Source organism: Esox lucius, chromosome 3, assembly GCF_011004845.1.
Source record: "Esox lucius isolate fEsoLuc1 chromosome 3, fEsoLuc1.pri, whole genome shotgun sequence".
NCBI lineage: Eukaryota > Metazoa > Chordata > Actinopteri > Esociformes > Esocidae > Esox > Esox lucius.
Window position 1 is genome coordinate 28,761,335 of NC_047571.1, and position 19,651 is coordinate 28,780,985.

Sequence of the window (19,651 nt, forward strand, 5' to 3'; positions counted from 1 at the left end):
AGTTCCGATTTCACACAATTATGCCAATTAATAACTGTAGCTTCCTGACACAATTATTTTTGTAAAGCACTAGCCTAGGGTTTCTTCAAGTCACAGGAACAGAGCTGGTCCATGGACGAATACCTGCCGTTCTGTGACATACCCTAAATCACAACAGACGATGGGCGCGAGTCGTCTGTCCGTTAGATATCGCACACACCACACTCAGCCATCATCTTCAACCTCTGATTAAAATATATTCCAGAGGCTATGGGACTGCCCATGAAACCCAAGTAGAATAAATTATTTGTTTATTAAAACATTTTTTTAATAACAAAAAAGGAAATGGTCAATATTTGTTTTTTTCACTCAAGGGGCCCTAGAGAATAAAGTCCATTATTTGTCGGTTGTTGACACAAAAAAGTTTGAGGAAGGCCACAATATCAGATTAAGTCTATGCTTCAATGCACTGAAATATGCAAATAAATAAAAATAATAAAATATGTATAATTACTTAAATTAGGCACTCATTTGTTCTATTCCTTCCATATCAATATTATTTTATACTGAATGTGATACCTAATATAGTTTTAATTCACTCTGATTTAATTTTATTGTTTGTTGTAAGAACGTTGACAACTTGGGAGAAACTGTAGGTTTATTCGAGGCCAGCTACAGGACTCAGAGATTTGAAAACCAAATCCGGGAATTAATTAAACAATTCGGAATTAATAAATAAAGTTGACGGAATTAATAAATAAAATCATGGAATTAATAAAACATCCAGATGAACAGATTAGGAGTAATGGATAAAAAAGATTGAAGGGACAAAATAGCCTGGCTTTTTTAACAAGATTGAGGGCTGACAAAGTCTTCTAGGGACTTATAATATCCTGTCCTTGGTGATCTTCTATGTCCCAGAGCACATACAGTTAGGTCCGTAAACACCTGTACACTGACACAAGTTTTGTTATTTTGTCTGTGTCCCAAAATACATTCAAGTTACAGTTAAATAATGAATATGGGCTTAAAGTGCAGTCTCTCAGCTTAAATTGGAAGAAGGGTTTAAGAATTACAGCTCTTTAATACGTAGCCCCCTCTTATTCAAGGGGCCAAAAGTAATTGGACAATGGACTCAAAAGCTGTTTCATGGACAGGTGTGGACTATTCCTTCATCAGTAAAGCAGTTAAAAGGATTTGGAGTTGATTCCAGGTGTGGCATTCACATTTGGAAGCTGTTACTGTGAACCCACAACGTGGTCAAAGGAGCTCTCAATGCAAGTGAAACAGGCTACAAAAGAAAACTCCATCAGAGATAAAGCAGGAATATTAAGAGTGGCTAAATCAACAGTTTGGTACATTCTGAGAAAAATAATAACACACTGATGAGCTCTGGAACACAAACAGGCCTGGACGTCCACAGAAGACAACAGTAGTGGATGATCGTAGGATCCTTTCCATGGTAAAGGAAAAACCACTTCACAACATCCAGCCAAGTAAAGAACACTCTCCAGGAGGTAGGTATATCATTATCCAAGTCTACCATAAGGAGACTTCAACCCCTTGAATTAAGGCTGAAAGTCTGCACTTCAATTGCACCTTGTTGTTTAATTTCAAATCCATTGTGGTAAAGTACAGAGACACAATTATGAAAATTGAGTCAGTAACCAAATATTTCCAACTGTAGCCATACATGTTTTAGACAGCCCATAGCAGTTTTACCTGTTTAGCTTGAGGGACTGCCTGAATCTCCTACCCAAATCTAGTTTTCCCTCCCATGGAACAGATATTGTTGTTCATATAGTTTCATGGAAAATGCTGTTTTTGCATTATTACTGATGTTGCAGTAAATGTCAGATCATGGGCAAAACAAAAAATTGGTTTGCTTGTTATAGAGCATATCCATGCCTATAGAATAACCAAGACATATCCATGCCTATAGAATAACCAATACATATCCATGTCTATAGAATAACCAAGACATATCCATGTCTATAGAATAACCAAGACATATCCATGTCTATTGAATAACCAAGACATATCCATGTCTATAGAAGTGTTTGAATTGACTGGCTTGAACTGATAGGCCTACTTGAAGCACTACAATGACTGTAAATCATCACACCATTGGAACAAAAAAGAACAATATTGTCTATAGCATTTATCTGTTTGTCAATCTTAAAACATTATGAAAGCCTGTTTTTAGTTTCCTGTGGTGTTGGAAAGTCACAACTATTAACTGGTAAACAATCTTTACTGACCGAAATGTATGGTGAATGTGTGGAACCAGAATCAATATATCAAAATGCAACATTTGAGAAATCCAATTCAATTATTATTAGAAAATGATTTAACTTCCCCTAGTTGATTATAATTGCAATGTCAACCCTCCTCACCCCCCCACCCCCTCATAAAGCTATAATGTATTTTTTTTTAGCTGTTTGAAAAAAAACATTTGGGGTGGGAATTAACTTTTGGTCCACTTTGTTTTAGACCAATGACCATTCATCTGAGTAGGATTGTTTTAGACCAATGACCATTCATCTGAGTAGGATTGTTTTAGACCAATGACCATTCATCTGAGTAGGATTGTTTTAGACCAATGACCATTCATCTGAGTAGGATTGTTTTAGACCAATGACCATTCATCTGAGTAGGATTGTTTTAGACCAATGACCATTCATCTGAGTAGGATTGTTTTAGACCAATGACCATTCATCTGAGTAGGATTGTTTTAGACCAATGACCATTCATCTGAGTAGGATTGTTTTAGACCAATGACCATTCATCTGAGTAGGATTGTTTTAGACCAATGACCATTCATCTGAGTAGGATTGTTTTAGACCAATGACCATTCATCTGAGTAGGATTGTTTTAGACCAATGACCATTCATCTGAGTAGGATTGTTTTAGACCAATGACCATTCATCTGAGTAGGATTGTTTTAGACCAATGACTAAGTATGTTCAGGCCGGTGTTCACAACACTCTGGTTTTCTAACATCCACGTGATCAGACTGAACATTTTCTGCATGCCAAAGAAGGCTCACTTAAATAAATCGTAAAAATAAGTTTTCTTTAGATTCGTTTTTGTTTAATAATCAGTCATAACATAACATAAAAACATAACCACAAGTACTGCATTGGCTTTAATTGTGGTTATACCACACCAATATATATTTTTTCTGCCCATCTAAAAAGTGATCTTTTGATATTGTTTAGATACTATTGTTGTCGATTTTGAACACTCAACTCTAAATGTACATATCTTTATGTATTCAAACAGTAGCTATTACATTAGTTCTCCAAGTAAAAGAGATGTTGATGGAGTCCTTCATCATGGCATTATATGGACTGGTCCCAAAACATATATTACTATTACTATCCCCCCTCATCCTGTGCTAACAACCTTAGTCTCTCAAGCGAGACAGCTGCTTCGTGAATCTCTGAATTACTCCAGGCCTGGCAAGACAAAGACCACCCCTCAACACCGCTTGAATGATATACAACACACTTTCCAACAACTAGTCTTCAGTTGTAGCAAAACTAAAAATGTTGTGCGTCAGAGACAACCTGTGCCCACCTAGCCAAGATACACCTTGGATGAATCTGAGCTGGGCCGGAGCTTTCACCCCCATGGGTACAAGGCATAGCCCCACCCCTCGCCACACACACACACACATACATACACACACACATGCACACACCCACACACACACACCCACACACACACAGCTGGTAAACTGTTTTCTAGAAGGGGTTCTCAACTGCAGAACCCAGAGTACTGACGGTTTTCATTTTAGTTCTTTTGTCAGGCACTGTCTTAGTCATTTGGTTTTTTCACATCCTGATTATTGAGTATTTCTTGTTTTCCCGAAATAATCCATCCACCTGACAGGTGTGACTGGTGTCACATGCTTTAACATCAGGCCCGTCAATATTCTGGATCCGACAGAATGCCCACCAAGATGTAAACACGCCTTTGGTTCTTAATTTGCCGGGTTCAAAATTAGTGAAATACATTCTTTTAAAATGAGGTTCCCAAAAGTCAGTGTGACTGTGAAGAAATGTCTGCAGTGTGTAAAACAGCCACAAAAACCAATGCAAGTGCAGCAACCTCAAACTTGGTCATACACCTGAAGTCCCATATTGAGAGTGAAGAATGTGCCGGCCAGCTGCAGCTACATGGAGGTATGGTCCTTAAACGCAGAGGCTTGCTGGTTAAGAAAAACAGGAAATGTTAAATTGCACAGACACAGGGAACAATCACTTAAACGCTGACTTCCAAAAACCTAGGCTTGTGGCCTGCCATGAATGCGTAATACAGTAACCGGGTCCCGTCTCCAGGTTACTAACGTTGTAGAATAACAGCTTCAGCTCCATGACAACGTCTTGAAGCACGATAACTGAGGGACATGCATGTGAGTGTGAACTGAAGACGTCACGTTCACGAGCCTGTTTGAGAAGTCACTGTGGGAGAGTATAGACACCATGTACCACTTTCTCCTTGCAACGTGAAGTCTTTGAGTTTGAGTAAAAACCATTTCAGAATCATGAGCTAAACCATCACCTCCATTTTGACTGTCAGGACTGACCAAAGCCTGGCGGTGTTGTTTGCACCCTCCGTACCGCTTCTCCGCTGTGCTCCTCCTCAGCCAGAACGATCTCCTTCTCCTACCTCCATCTTGCCCCGTTTCCATGTGTTTTTGACGTTTCAGCTGTGATTTTGCTCGTCTCTGCTTTGGGCATTGCGGGGCTGTTGGGGGGCGGAGTCTCCTACTACACATGGCTGTGATTGACGGCCGTCATCTTTCTCTCGTAGCCGTAGAGGAATGTGGCAGCAATGACCAGCACTGCCCCGAGGAAAAACACACTGGAGAGGGGAAAACACACCTGTTTTGTGCTGTAAAATAGGGACCGTGTTGCAGTTGTAAGGACAAAGATGCAGCAGGAGTCGGAACATTAGCGTAAGCCGGTAGCGAATAGAGCCTGCAGTACAACTGTTTTTGTGAAGTTCGGTGGAACTGTAATGATCTATACATTCACAGAAACTGCTTTACATCCAGCAAAACTAGTTCTTCATCATCAGGTGGTTGGTATCAGGTTGGAATGCATTCTCCCCCACTCACCCACTCTCCCCATTCACCCACTTACCCACTCTCCCATTCACCCACTTACCCACTCTCCCATTCACCCACTTACCCACTCTCCCATTCACCCACTCCCCCAATCCCATTAGGTAGAATGATTTCTTATTTTTCTTTTCATTGTTATGCAGAAGATAAACAGTTGTATTTGTCGGTTAAGCCAAATGATTTGTGTGTTCTGCATTATTGCCTTAATTTTCTTGAGTTAAAAACTGATAAAACCAATGTTATAATTAATCATTGGCACCCCATCTACTGCAGATGAAGTTCGGTTGGCTCTAGGACTGCTAGCAAAAGAATGTATGCCTGTGGTCGGAAATCTGGGAGTTTGTGAGGTGCTGTGCGGTTCAGTATTGGTTGCTTGTTCTTGAATGACACCTGTCCTGTTTGCTTTTTCTTTTCCCTTTGGTTTTGAATGTCGCCCGTATTGTGGTTCTGATTAGTTCACCTGTTGTTGATTAGGTTCTCTATTTTTACCAGTGCTGCTCTTTAGTTTACATGAAGTATTGTTGAAAGTTTTTTATGAGAGGTACCAAGCCTTTTTCTAAACCCCTACTAGACTGCCTGTGTTTGATAATCTGCATTCCTCCTGGACCATGCATAGCGTATTTGTACTTTTGACTTAGAGGACTCCCTGTCTTGACCTTTTGTCTGCCCCACGACAACGTTTTGTGCCTTGCCCTTTTTGGAATAAACCACGCTCCGCTACTGGATTCCAAACCCCTGTCTCAGGGTGAATCATTACAGAGTTTTCTTTGATCCAGACTTAAAATTTGAATGAAACACATACAAACTGGTGCAGTCATGCTTTCACCAACTTAGAAACATTGCCAAAATAAGATTGGTTGTATCTTTTAAGGACACTGAGAAAATGATACATGCTTTAATTTCATCTCGCCTAGACTACAGTAATGCTTTGTTTACATGGCTGTTACGCATGCAGGTACCCTGTATGTGCATTTGTGTGTTTCCCCTCCTGTCGTTTACTCAGGTGTCCTTTATGTTCCTGATTGTGCTCATTGGTATTTCCCACCTGGCAGTAATGAGTGCATCGCCTGACTGCTGAGGTGGACCAATCAGTGGACATTCCTCCTAATTGCACCACCTGTTCCTTTTTTCCTATACCCAATCTCATCACACATTCCCTGGTTTAAAAACCCAGTCAATTGGTTCTCCCAGAGAGATTATTTTGCTTTACCCCACATGGACATAGACACTTGAGATACATTCTGATTTCATACATCACTTGGTTTAATCCATGGTTTACCACTGAGCTTTCTTCTCTTATTCATGAGCGCAATCTAGTATGGGCCAAGACAAGGAACTCAGATTCTGATGCTGACTGGCTTTTATTTAGGCAGCTGCGTAATAAATGTTATTTGCTGCTCAGGAAGGCCAAATCTGAGTAATTAACATTAGTAATTACTGAAAACCTAAATGACCTTAAGAGGTTTTGGAAAAATATTTATGTGTGAAGCGTTTTGTGTAACTGTACTAGAGAAGTGCTTTACAAATAAAGTTTTTATTTATTTATTTACTTTATCCATTCGCCCATTCACCCACTCCACCATTCTCTAATTCAGCCATTCACCCACTCCACCATTCTCTAATTCAGCCATTCACCCACTCCACCATTCTCTAATTCAGCCATTCACCCACTCCACCATTCTCTAATTCAGCCATTCACCCACTCCACCATTCTCTAATTCAGCCATTCACACACTCCCCACCTCCCCCCACGCACCCACACCTCAATCCCCCACTTTAGTTTTTCATCTTCAATAAAATGGTTGCAAATTTCAAAAAAACATGTTTTTGCTTTGTTATAATTTGCGTGCAGACTGTGATACAACCTATATTTAATCAAGTATAAATGAAGTCTACAACGTAACAATATATGGAGAAAGTGAAGGGGTCTGAAAACTTTCCAACGCCATCTTGATTTACATGGCTTCATATTAATATCTTTAGAGAGTTGAGCCATTGCTCCATTACAGGACGGTGTGTGGGTGTGCGTGCGTGTGTGTGTAGCTACCTGGTAGGGTCAAAGTCATTCAACCAGAAGTAGGATATGAGTGTTGACAGGATTATGGAGATTGACGTGGCGAAGCCCTTCAGGATGTTGTCGGCGTACTTAATGACAGCGGCTACGACCAAGCCACCCAGAGCCTGGGAACCACAACGCACAGAGGACACAGGTTTAACACACACCATCAGACATAAGAACACAATGTACACACACACACACACACACACACAAACAATCATGGCACTTGAGCTGACAGAAATAATACACCGTTTGACACACAAGAATGTAGTGTACATAGTACAGCATTAACTGCACACACATGCTTTCACACTTCCTTGAGTCAATGCAAACACACACACACACACATGCCCAACAGACTCCCACACACCCCTGCCTCTCCCTTTCATTCTTCATTTACGTGTGCTTTCTTTCTCTCGTCTGTGGTCATTCACACACAAACACGCCCCCTAATGCATGCCAATATCTATAAAAAAAAATTTAAAATTAAGCATAAGCATTAAGCACCTGCAGGGCCACAACAGTCCAGGTGAGTGAGGTGTAGCCCTGGAAGACGCCGGACTCCCTCACTCGCTCTCCGTCGTACACAAACACTCCCATTAGACCAAACAGCAGGCCAAAGAAACCTGAGAGGGAGACGGCGAGGAGGACGACATGGGACGGAGGGTTAGAGGACAGAGGAGATGGATGTGACGCCCGCACAGTCCCAGTGATGCTGACCTAGCTGGATGTTGCGGATCCACACGCTCTGCTTCGACTCCTTGAGTATCTTCTCGAAGTACACGCCGGCGAAGCCACTGGAGAAGCAGGCTATCAGAACCGCTATCACACCCACCATCTGGGAGCCGGCGGACAGAGGCTTGGGAGAGGGCCCGACCAGAGCTTCGGTAGGCCACTGTGGAGATCAGTACATGTCACAGGAACATATGAGCAACCAGGTCTTTTTTTTTGGTAGTTGAAGAAATACACCCAACAACAAGTAGGGTTTGTAGACAACAGTGCCTTCCGAAAGTCTTTGGAGCACTTCGCTTTCTTCACATTGTGTCATGTTATAGACTCAATAATTGATTTTGAAATGTCCCAAAATGACAAGGTGAAGACAGGTTTTTAGAAATGTGTGCACATTTAGACTCTTTGTATTCAAACCCTTTATTCAGTATTCTGTAGTTGCACTTTTGCCAGTGATCACAACTTCTAGGGTATACCAGCTTTGAACACCTGGACTGGGCCGGTTTTTCCCATTCTTCCCAGCAGATCCTCCCAAGCACTGTCAGATTGAATGGGGAGCCTTGGTGAACTGCCGTCTTCAAATCTCCCCACATATGTTCAATAGGGTTCAAGTTTGTCTGGGCCATTCAAGGACATTCACAGACTTGTCCCGAATCCAGCATTGTTTTGTCTGTGCGCTCTGGGTCGTTGTTATGCTGAAAGATTCCTCTTTACCCTAATCTGAGCTGCAGTGTGCTGTGGATCAGGTTTTCTTCACTGAGTTTGCATTTTACGCTGTGCTTCCCTCAATCCTGACCAGTCTCCTTGTCCCTGTCAGGTTCTCCAGTCTCCTTCTGTCAGGTTCTCCAATCTCTGCATAGGAATCCTTTAAGCTCTGTTAGAGTGGCCACTGGGTTCTTGGTCACCTCCGCGACCAAGGCCCTTCTTGCCCAGTTAACTAATAAATTATAAATTAAGTCTATAACACAACAAAATGTGGAGAAAATTAAAGGACCTGAAAACTTTCCCATAGTTTTCAGATTCACCTCATCCGGGTATGCAAAACATTATCATCAGTCAGCCAAGAATGTTCCCAACATCAGTCGTACCAACTGGAACAGACCTAAAATAAACAACAGGTTTTTGACTTGTGGGTGCCACATCCTGTCACCTGTACGAAAGCGATGCCAGTCATGAGGATGAGCAAGGATAGCCACTGGTACAAGCCCAGCTTCTTCCCCAACATGGACACTGAGAACAGGGCTGTGGTGAGAATCTTCAGCTGGTACGTCACCTGGTTGGGGATAGTATACATTTCACGTCCCGACAGAAAAGTGGACACAATGTTGAATGCTAGCATGAGGAGAGTACAAAAACACACCCATCTATGTAGACACACTCGCACACAGACAGATGTGCACACAGACACACGCGCACACAGACACGCGCTCACAGACACGCGCTCACAGACACGCGCTCACAGACACGCGCTCACAGACACACGTGTAGATGTGTTTTACCTGGTAGGTGGCTGCGTCAAGGTTTGACAGGGCCACGTAGAGCAAATTGTTCTGGAGTGTGTAGATGCCTGAGGGAATGGCCAGCTTCAACGTCTCTAGGGGTTTGTTAAGAATCTCTTCCTTTAGCACCCGATTCAAAGCCCGCATGCTGAATCCTGACGGACAGAGAAACAGACAGTAAAAAACATTAGTTTTGGTATTTTACCTAGGGCACAGACACAGATGGACAGTCAGACAGACAGACAGATAGTATACAGACAGACAGATAGATAATAGACAGACAGATAACAGACAGGCAGACAGACAGACAGAAAGAAAAACAGATATTAGACAGACAGACACAGTCAAAGATAACAGACAGCCAGACAGACAGAAAGAGAGATAATAGACAGACAGACTGAAAGATAACAGACAGACAGATCAAATACAGACAGTCAGTAAGATAATAGTCAGGCAGACAGACAGATCAAATACAGACAATCAGACAGATAGACAGACAGACCTAAAGATAACAGACAGTCAGACAGACAGATAAAATACAGTCAGTCAGACAGACAACAGACAGTCAGACAGACAGAAAGAGAGATAATAGACAGATAGACTGAAAGATAGACAGACAGACAGATAAAATACAGACAGTCAGACAGATAACAGACAGTCAGACAGACAGATAATAGACTCACTGTGGTCATGGAAGACAAGCAGCATGCAGGTGATGATCTTCAGCAGCTCAGCCGACACCACGGCCGACGAGGCCAGGTAGCGGGGTCCTTCGCCCTGCAGTGTCCGGGAGTACCTCATGGTGAGCACCAGCGAGGTGGTCTGCAGCACCAGTATGCCCAGGGACAGATACTTCAGCCGGGACGTGGACAGGGAGGTAGGAGGCGGCGACATGGCTTTGTAGCAGGGCACCTCACAGGTGTCAGGGGAAGGGGTCAGGGGGGAAAGCCCTGGGTTATGCTGTGGGAGAGACAGACAGTCTGGGTTGTGCTGTGGGAGAGACAGACAGTCTGGGTTGTGCTGTGGGAGAGACAGACAGTCTGGGTTATGCTGTGGGAGAGACAGACAGTCTGGGTTGTGCTGTGGGAGAGACAGACAGTCTGGGTTATGCTGTGGGAGAGAAAGACAGTCTGGGTTATGCTGTGGGAGAGACAGACAGTCTGGGTTATGCTGTGGGAGAGACAGACAGTCTAGGTTATGCTGTGGGAGAGACAGACAGTCTGGGTTATGCTGTGGGAGAGACAGACAGTCTGGGTTATGCTGTGGGAGAGACAGACAGTACTGCCTGTCATGCCAAAACTGCACACACCAAGACCCACACGTTGTCAAGTCCAAAAATGACCACAACGTGTTACATTGACCAACATAACTTTAACTAACTTCTCCCACATTCCCCAATGTTTTCTTGAGCAACCCAGAACCCGTGAGCAGAGTTCCCTTGCAAAAGACACCCGTGACAATGGGAATTCACACACAAATAAATGTTGAATTAAACAACAAAATAAATTTAGGCTAATGACCCCACCTCCAACCCAAAAGAAAATCTACTACAATCAAGGAACATATTTTCCTAGGCTGATTCTTCTTCCACTCCCCTGTTCTACCCAACATCCCAAAATGAATAGAATAAGACCAACCATGTCGAGGCAGCTGACGAGACAACGTGGCTCCTGGAGGTTTAACCAGTTGTGCTAGCTAGAGAATATATAGTATATATGAGAGAGAGGCACGCCACCACACCTTCCTGTGTCCCAGAGCTGAGTGATTAGCAAACGGATGAGAGCAGGATATTCAGGAGTGTGGCAAGAACCAGATCAAGTTGCTGGCAGGGCACGTAACTGTTGAGTGTTAATTGTTTGCGCATGCTGACTGGACCAGTCACTGCTCTTCCGCTAACACTGGCTCTCGTCTGAGCTCACTCTTAAGTTACCGACCGAGACTGTCATGTCTGGGTTTATCTTGTTTTTTTTCCTGTGTATCTGATTGGAAATCTGCAGAGATCTTATCGTGTTTTACCTGTTTGACCAGTTGTGAATTTTTTTTGCCATAAACTTTAACTGATTTGTTTGGCGTTCACTCAAGATTCTGCCCAAGACACTCGTTTTCAAACCTCCCCCGGCGAACTAAAGCTGTCTCACAATTTTGTTTTAGCTCACCTGAATCAAGCAGTCAAGGCCTAATAATTAGTTGATAGGTTTATTCAGATGTGCTAGCTCTGGAATACATCTGACGCATGGAACTACTGTCCCCAGGAGAGCTTCAAAAACCCCTGCCCTGAGGGCCACCATTTCAACACTCATATTGGACGGACACAGCAGTCCTTCGTAGGCGATTATCGATTAGGCCTGAGGCTTTCAACCTAACAGTGAACAGAACAAATTTGCACAGGCTCCGGTATAACAAGTAACGTCCTTCAGTTTCAGGGGAAAGGCTCGGTCGGTGTCGAGAGAGCCGAGAGGCGGCCGGGCACTGACACACTGGCCTCCTTATGTGGCCACTCTCAGCAGCTGCTGGCAGGGAGCGGCTGCATAATCCCTCTCTGTGTGTGAGCCGGGAAAGGGGAGGGGAACGGGGTTTGCAGAAAGCTGCCCTGTGCAAACAGGAACACGCGCCCTCGCACGCACACATATACAGTAGTCCCTTAAAGCGTTATGCACCCAATGCAGCGTCACTGGCGCTTAGCTTTGTGAGACACCCCTTTTTCTCCCTCGATCAGTACGCAGAATGTTCCCTGCTCCAGTGGTCGGTGAGCCACGCCCCCAGAGGAGTTGCCCAACACTTCTCCACTAACGGCCAGGGATGCGCTTCAAACTTTGCATTGCGTGTGGGAGCCCAGTTCTACAGTTAATTACATCGATATAGTTTTATAATCTCCGCTTACCGACTGGAGTACCTCGCGCCCCCCCCCCCCCAGGCAGTATAACCTTGCCTATCCCACAGCCACACTACTCTAAGCACTTTAAGCTATTTCACATTTGTATTATATTTATACTAACAACATTCACTGGAAGTATCCTGGGTAGCTCCCCCTATATGCAAACTGGCTGATATTGGCATTCCCCTACAAAGTTTTGTAACTGAGGTGATGAATAGACATTAAAAGAAAGGACTGCCACAAGCAGACGTGGAGTCATGAGGAAGTGGAACATTTACATGCCAGGACTATGCAATTACTGAATACAGTTTTACATATTAATTTAATATTCAATGATTACACATTACTACCTTAAAGTGAGGTTTCCTTCCAGCTGAAATGTGTCATGCTAGTTTTAGGCAAGCCTACGTTCAATAACCAGTCTACGCCCTTTTGTCACTGAACGGCCCAGTTGGATTAGAGTTGCTTTTCTAATGTAGTGTTTGTAGCCGAACACTACATTAAAGGCGTGTTCCACATTCATAGTCTTGACTGGAAGGAAAATAAAGCATTTGGAGAGCTTACTGTCAGCACTGTCCAACCAAACCGCGAAATGGGGAAGAATTACGATGGTGTCACACCTTGTTTACGTCCACAACTTGACATTCCATCACATGCTCTCGAATTTCAGTTTCTCCTCAGTTCTGGAACTTCCTCTGGACGGGGGACAGTGCAGAGGGCGCCTGTCCTTCAGTAACAGACTGTCCAGCAAGTTTGCAGTTTCTTGTTCAACCTGAATCTATCAGGGCCCAGCAGCCGTGGGACGGGGTACTGACCTCTCTGCAGTGCCGGTCTTCAGTGACACACAAATCTGCTTAGCCAAGATCCAGGACAGGTTGTAGCGCCCGGCTGTGTTCCACCACATAGAGCCTGTTGTCACCTCCTTTTTCATCTAAATCAAATATTTGTTTGTAAGGTGGGACTTTTTAGATGGATGGTCACGTGACTGCCATTTGACTTCGATTCCTGCGCATGTTGGCCTCTATCTGACTTGAGCTCTCGTTATTCAAAGCGTGCATAGACCTATTGCATCACAGTTTCAAACCGGGCCCTCGCTGTTTCCTGTGCCATTGAGCCTGGAACAGCTGCATTTTCGGAATGGAAAGTGTTTAGGCAGCCTATTTGATGAGGTTTTTACTGGAGATATGGGATCATGTGTTTGTTTTTTCTCACTAGGCGCCTTGGTTAGGCCAATAGTGAAACATTATTGCAATTGGAAATGATTTTAAGAGAATTTCACAACAGCTTCAAGTAAGATGTGAAGATTTTATCTCCCAATCACCTGAAAATGACATCAAACAAAAAATGTAGTTGATTTCAGGTAATTCTGAGATGTTTTCATTTTTTAAAGGTTCACATTTCCTCCATAGATTTTTTTGGTAGTAGTTACTGAAGTCAGTATGGCTGTTTAAAGAACTATGGATTAGTTTCTCTTGACCAACTTCTGTAATGTGAGGACACATCTCTCCTTTAGGCAAATGCCCTGTTTTCCTCAACTTGCTCCTCTATACTGTATCAGCCTACCCAATAGAAGGCTGCACTGAACTGAAGTAGACACATCATACCAGTTACTCCAAAAGTCAACACCTCCTTTTTTGGGGCGGTAATTATTTTCAGTTCTTCAAAAACAGTCTGAGGGGCTGGCTACCTGATCATTGCTCTTCCTAAACACCTAATCCATCTGTCTATATGCATTACTCACTGCCAGACGTCTATGACAGTGTCCAGAGAGGTTTGGCAAGATTGTCGCTGACCGCAGACCTCCAAGACACTTCACCCTCCCGCTTCAGGAGCAGTGTAATCCCCCAGGCGCTACTCAACCCCCTCCCCCCAGCGTCTACAGACCTTCCTGACCATGGGCCCCAGCACCGCACGAAATCCCCCCCTCTCTCAGCCTAAAGACTTCCACGGACCCACTTGTATTCCAGGACTAGAACTCTCTTGCACTAAATATCTGGACACTGATATTTGCATATTTGTTATTTTCAGCCAAACCTGCTGAACGTCCCCGGCCCATGAAAACTCTCATGCAGTCATCCAAACACTGTTCCACCAAGATGCCGTTCCTACCAAGACAACACCACGATCAATTCCGATATAACCTATTTGCACTTCACATTGCATTGAACTTTATTATTTTGTAAGTAAGCCACCTCATGCTATTGTTAACTGTTTATTGTTGTATTCAAAAAACATTTGCCATTGTATTTTATTCAGCCCTTTTGTTGTCCCTGTCAAGGAACACACACAAGTAGGCATTTTGTTGTTTGGCTCTACATCCGTATACTTTGCATACCACAAATAAAAGGACTAAACCTGATGTATGCACTTTATTCATCTTTACTGTATGTATCACCTCATATGTTGCACTATATTGATCTCTCGCTTATTCCACTGTACGCAATGTATTTGTCTAGGTCGTCATCATAAATAAGAATTGGTTCTCAAATCGGCTTACATGGATAGGTAACATTTTATTTAGAAAATGTATTATATGTATCTTTAAATGCATCTAAATGGGTCTTTAAAGAGCGTAATAAGAGACAAACCCAAACGGGCATTGTGTAGGCCTAAGTTTGTACACAGGCTATGTAGACCCACTGTGACAGAGTACATGTGATTCAGGAGTTTTGTTCGAGACAGCGAGCATTATCAAACACATGATTAAACTGACATTAAACCTAAGCACCAAGAACCCAATATGAGATTATCTGGTGTTTACAGAACTGGAGCACTGAGATTGTGATATCAGGACCTGCTTAGATAAAGCAATAGAGACACTATTGTGATGTACAGTATGACTAAAACAATTGGTTGATGTTAACATTGGTGATTCTGAGAAGCCTACAGTGATGCACGAAATGTTACGGTGTCTGACAGTATTCTTATTATACATTTGTGTTGTCCTGTTGTGATTTGATATTGTTTTGTGGTTTTTATAGTTCTGTTGTCAGTTGATGTTTTGTTGTAATTTTTGTAGTTCTGTTGTCAGTTGATGTTGTATTATCATTTTTGTAGTTCTATTCTTCATGACAGGTTTTAGTGGATCACAGGAAGGGTAGGTGGTGCTACTGGCCCTCCTGATTTAAATTCCTAGTGATAATATTCACGCTGGCCTCAATTGTATATTCAGTGCAGAGTCCCAATGTTTTACATTCACAACCAGGCACATACAGCTGACATTGATAGGGTCTGTCTCGAAAGTCCAGGCTGGAGTTTAGAGTTTTGACATGGGAAAGTAGGACTTAAAGGTTTAACATAAGATGTGTTCTGCTTCAGAAAGAATAAATGAGAACAGCACAGCTTTCCTCCGTTTTTGATGGCCTGGGCCCTGCCTGGCGGCTGACTTTAATATCTCCCAAATGTGTTTAAATAAAGTTTAAATCAAAATAATTTTCAATCAAAGCAATAGCAAATATTAATTGCCTAACTTGTCGAATTAGGCAAAAACATAACTTTACTGGCCAAATGTGTACTAATTCATATCCTCCATCTAAGACTGTATTATTGGATAAACGAACGTTTAATAAAAAGTCAGAAGCACAAGTTAACAACAAACGAAGAAATCGTACGTACAACGTAGGATAAGCTGAAACAAAATGTTGAAGATATGCTTCAAAACTTCAATAACTTGATCGCGAACAAAGTTACAGAATGATATTATGTCTATTTCAAAATGATCAGTTTCAAACAGACACACTTTACCTGTAGGGTCCAGGTATCGTTCGTTCATTCGTTTGTTCGTTTACTTTGTACAACGAAATAATGAGCAAACGAGTCCTTTTTTCGTTTCTTCGTTTATTCAGAAAAAAACCCAAAACAATTTTTTTTGTAAATGTTTTGTTTCCTCGTTCCTGCATGAAAGTCAGAAAAACCACCTGATATTTAGATTTATCCCCTGTGGGTGGTGCTAAATCTGGACCGGGTCCGTGTAGGTCCGTGTAATTTTCGGTCATAGGATTATGTCTTAATACAGGAAAACAAATAAACGGAAACGTTTTTTTAATATTTTACTTACAATATTTCATTTCTGATTTGAAACGAATATTGACCAATCAGAAAACGGCTCGTTTTTCGTTCATTATTTTTGGTTTCATAACTAAAATAGATTTAATTAATTCTAACTTAATTCTCCTCTTCTCTGTTAAAATAGGAAATGGAATAACGGTGAAAGGAAAATAAAAATATTTCTTTCTGTTTCTCGTTCTGTTCATACCAGGAAATGCACGCCCCCCTTATAGAATATTCATATTTCTTTTAGCAAATCGCTGTCTACATAAAAAATAACACTAGGACACAGATCAAAAACTCTGGACACGGATACAAATCACGATCTACTGATACACTGTCCAGAAATCTATAGATTAATGAATACGAAGCTGTTTTAATGGGTTGCAAATGTTTTTTATGGGGTTCGCCTGAAGTTAATGCAAAATGTTAGCTGACCACAATTAGAAAATGGGAATTTAGGGGAAGGTAAAGGTTTAACACGTTTAGTAAAGAATTCCATTCTGCCAGCATGCGGGACGTCCTGGATTGCACATTCATTTGATTCAGGTAAGAGCTTTAGGTAAAGTTGCTTTGTAAAGTGAACATAATTACTGTTATATTATGTGTTACCTATGGAGATGTTTGTTGTATATAAACCAATTGTACATGAGGAGACATTATTTGGACACGAGTGACGGCAAAAGGTTAGATAATGTAGTCCTAATGTAGCTACAGTACGTGTGTGTGTTGAGTTAGCAATTGTTTTTGCTAAATTACAGTACAGTTACCTCATGTTTGCAAAGTAAGTCTCATACCTAACCGCTGTAATAACAAATGCTACCACGTGTATCTCGTTAGTTAATCAAGGTAGACATTTGCAACCCTAGCTACCATTAAATAATGTCATTATTAAATTAAATTCATACAGCACTTGCTTCAGATACTGATATAAACTAAATGTAAAAATGTACCTTGATTCTTGGTAAGCCAATTGCTTGAATACTGGCTAGCTTACAGATTACTCTGTTTTCTATGTACACCTTTAGGAGATAGATGGACCAGGATAAGAACCTTGAAGAACCGGTGCCCAGTAGGTGTTGATCATCATAGCTGGTCTACCGACACCATTGGAGGTGCAACAGGCAATAATGTCCAGCAGAGCAGGTGGCAATTACATAAATACTTACGAGAATGATGAGCGTGGCATACTGAAGTTTTCTCTATAGAAGTTCTCTGCATCCCATTGCTGGCTTGCCTCTCAAGTTGTCTTGAACATTGTGCTGTCCTATGGATGGGGTGTTAAACGGGATCCTGACTGGTCACTACAGATGCCATGGCACTGATAGTATGAGTATGGGTTTTGAACCATGTCATGGCAGAATATAAAATATGGGCCTCATAACAACATTGGTATCTAATCATCCCCAGTCTCCAATTGGCTCATTCAAACCCTCCCCTCCCATTGTAACCATTCCCCCAGGTCATTGTTCTAAATAGGAATGCATTCTCAGTAAACTTACCAGTTAAAATAACAGATTAAATTACAATCTACATGGCTAATGAAAAACCCTTCTGTTCATGTCTATTAATTATTCTATGTCTTTTTACTGTTCCTCTCCATCCCATCAGTGACCATATCTGTCTGTTTATTCAGAGCTCGGATGCTGCAGACTATCACAGACAGGCTACCGGGCCTAAAAGGAGTTCATATCTTTGGGGTGGTGTAAACTATGGATGCATCTACGAAACACGACCCCTGCTCACATCCAGTCACAAAGGGTAACTGAGCAGTAGCCTTTCATTCAGTTTTGGGCTGGTAACTGAAATGTTCAAATTCCCCAGCTGAAAGTTCTTACTTCAGCTGGGGAAGGCCTAAACTTTATTGAGCAAGGCCTAAACTTTATTGCTCCTGTTGGTCTCTCTGGCTCACAGCACCTGCTAACCCACCAAAATGTAATAATTTGTGAATGGAGAAGTGATCGGAATATGTAGACTATGACATCTAGCTGCTTGAGTAAAGCTTTGGTTAAAGCCCTGAACTACCCAATTTAAAATTGAAGGGCTAGGCATTTTACCTGCACATTTCCGATTGTTGATTTCTTTCTTTGGGAATGTTAGCGAGTGTTTCCCTCTAATTGGATCAGGTGGGCAAGCTGTTATATATGGAATAACGGTGGGTTCCAGAGGAGTTTTGACAACCACTGCAAAAATCCACCCGCCATGTAATCTCCAGTCCAGAATCCAAACCACCTGAACATTTTATTTTGTGCTGACTTTCTATTAGTCCTAGACACATGAGGGTGTAGAGGGAAACACACTAGATACCTTGAGGGAACGGAGGACCAGGCCACTTTCAGGGCATGTCCTCCTGAGTCAGTTTACTGCTTCCAGTACCTCTATAGTTCCAGCCAACTTTTTCATCCTCTTTATGTTACGAGAAATGTTTTTCCAGTCTGGATGCATCTTGTCCCGTAGTTGGATACATCTTTGACATACTGTATGCAGACTCAGTAACTACCATGGGCATTATGGTCTGTATGTTTGACAATAATTGAATGTCTCCATATTTAATAAAAATTTTGAATTATCATTTTGTTGGTCAGTCATTCTTCAATATTCATATCTATTAATAATAAATGTTAATGTAAGATATTTAAGTAAATAGGTTTGAAGGGGTGTAGTGTATGACCAACATATGACAACTAAGATTTTAGGCACAATGTGACAAAGGATACAGTTTTTGACATTGTATATCAGCCAGACACCTGAAACTTCCTGTGTTATTACTAATAACCTGTACCAGATCTTACTGTCACGCCCTGATGTGTTTCACCTGTTGTCTTGTCTCCGCCCCCTCACCAAGTGTTCCTGGTTCCCCATTGGCCCTGTGTATTAAACCCTGTTCTCTGTTCTGGCAGTTGCCAGATCGTCTTGTCTTGTACAGCCGCTTCCAGCGTTCCATGTCTTGTGTTACCTTCTCTGCCTGTAATTCTTTCCCCTGGTTTCGCCCTTTGCCTGTTTTTCAGATTACGAGCCTGCCTATCTTGGTATGAACAAAACAAAAAACAGACATTGAATAAAAGGAGAAAAAAATATATATATTTCACCATTATTCTATTTCCAATTTTAATAGAGGAAATGTGAATTAAGCCTATTTTTGTCATGGATCCAAAAATTATGAACGAAAAACAAGCCGTTTTCTGATTGGTCAATATTCGTTTGGAATCGAAAATAAAATATTGGAAGTCAAATATAAAAAAACTAATCGTTTTCTGTTTATCTGTTTTCCTATATGAAGACATAATCCAATAGTCGAAAGGTACACGGACCAAGACAACTCTTTCAAA

General features: G+C 41.9%; 1 protein-coding gene and 1 long non-coding RNA gene across 7 annotated transcripts; one reads left to right on the forward strand and one right to left on the reverse strand.

Annotated features, from left to right (window-relative positions):
- Positions 1–1,547: 1,547 nt before the first annotated feature.
- Positions 1,548–17,751, reverse strand: slc35a3b (solute carrier family 35 member A3b). 6 transcript variants are annotated; one of them, XM_010904206.5, is made up of 9 exons: positions 16,020–16,184; positions 13,091–13,206; positions 10,084–10,360; positions 9,401–9,555; positions 9,052–9,174; positions 7,893–8,067; positions 7,680–7,798; positions 7,161–7,294; positions 1,548–4,851 (listed from the first exon to the last, which is right to left on the reverse strand). In XM_010904206.5, exons 3-9 carry the CDS (start codon positions 10,292–10,294, stop codon positions 4,758–4,760), a joined length of 1,011 nt encoding a protein of 336 aa, XP_010902508.1. In that variant the 5' UTR covers positions 10,295–10,360; positions 13,091–13,206; positions 16,020–16,184; the 3' UTR covers positions 1,548–4,757. The 6 variants fall into 6 exon arrangements, with proteins under 6 accessions (XP_010902508.1, XP_010902509.1, XP_010902506.1 ...); XM_010904207.5 differs by lacking the exons at positions 13,091–13,206; positions 16,020–16,184 and adding an exon at positions 17,492–17,751; XM_010904204.5 differs by lacking the exon at positions 13,091–13,206.
- Positions 16,610–18,828, forward strand: LOC105030372. The gene is made up of 3 exons (XR_829584.3): positions 16,610–16,871; positions 17,351–17,468; positions 17,959–18,828. It is a non-coding gene; the product is annotated as an uncharacterized LOC105030372 (long non-coding RNA).
- Positions 18,829–19,651: the final 823 nt, after the last annotated feature.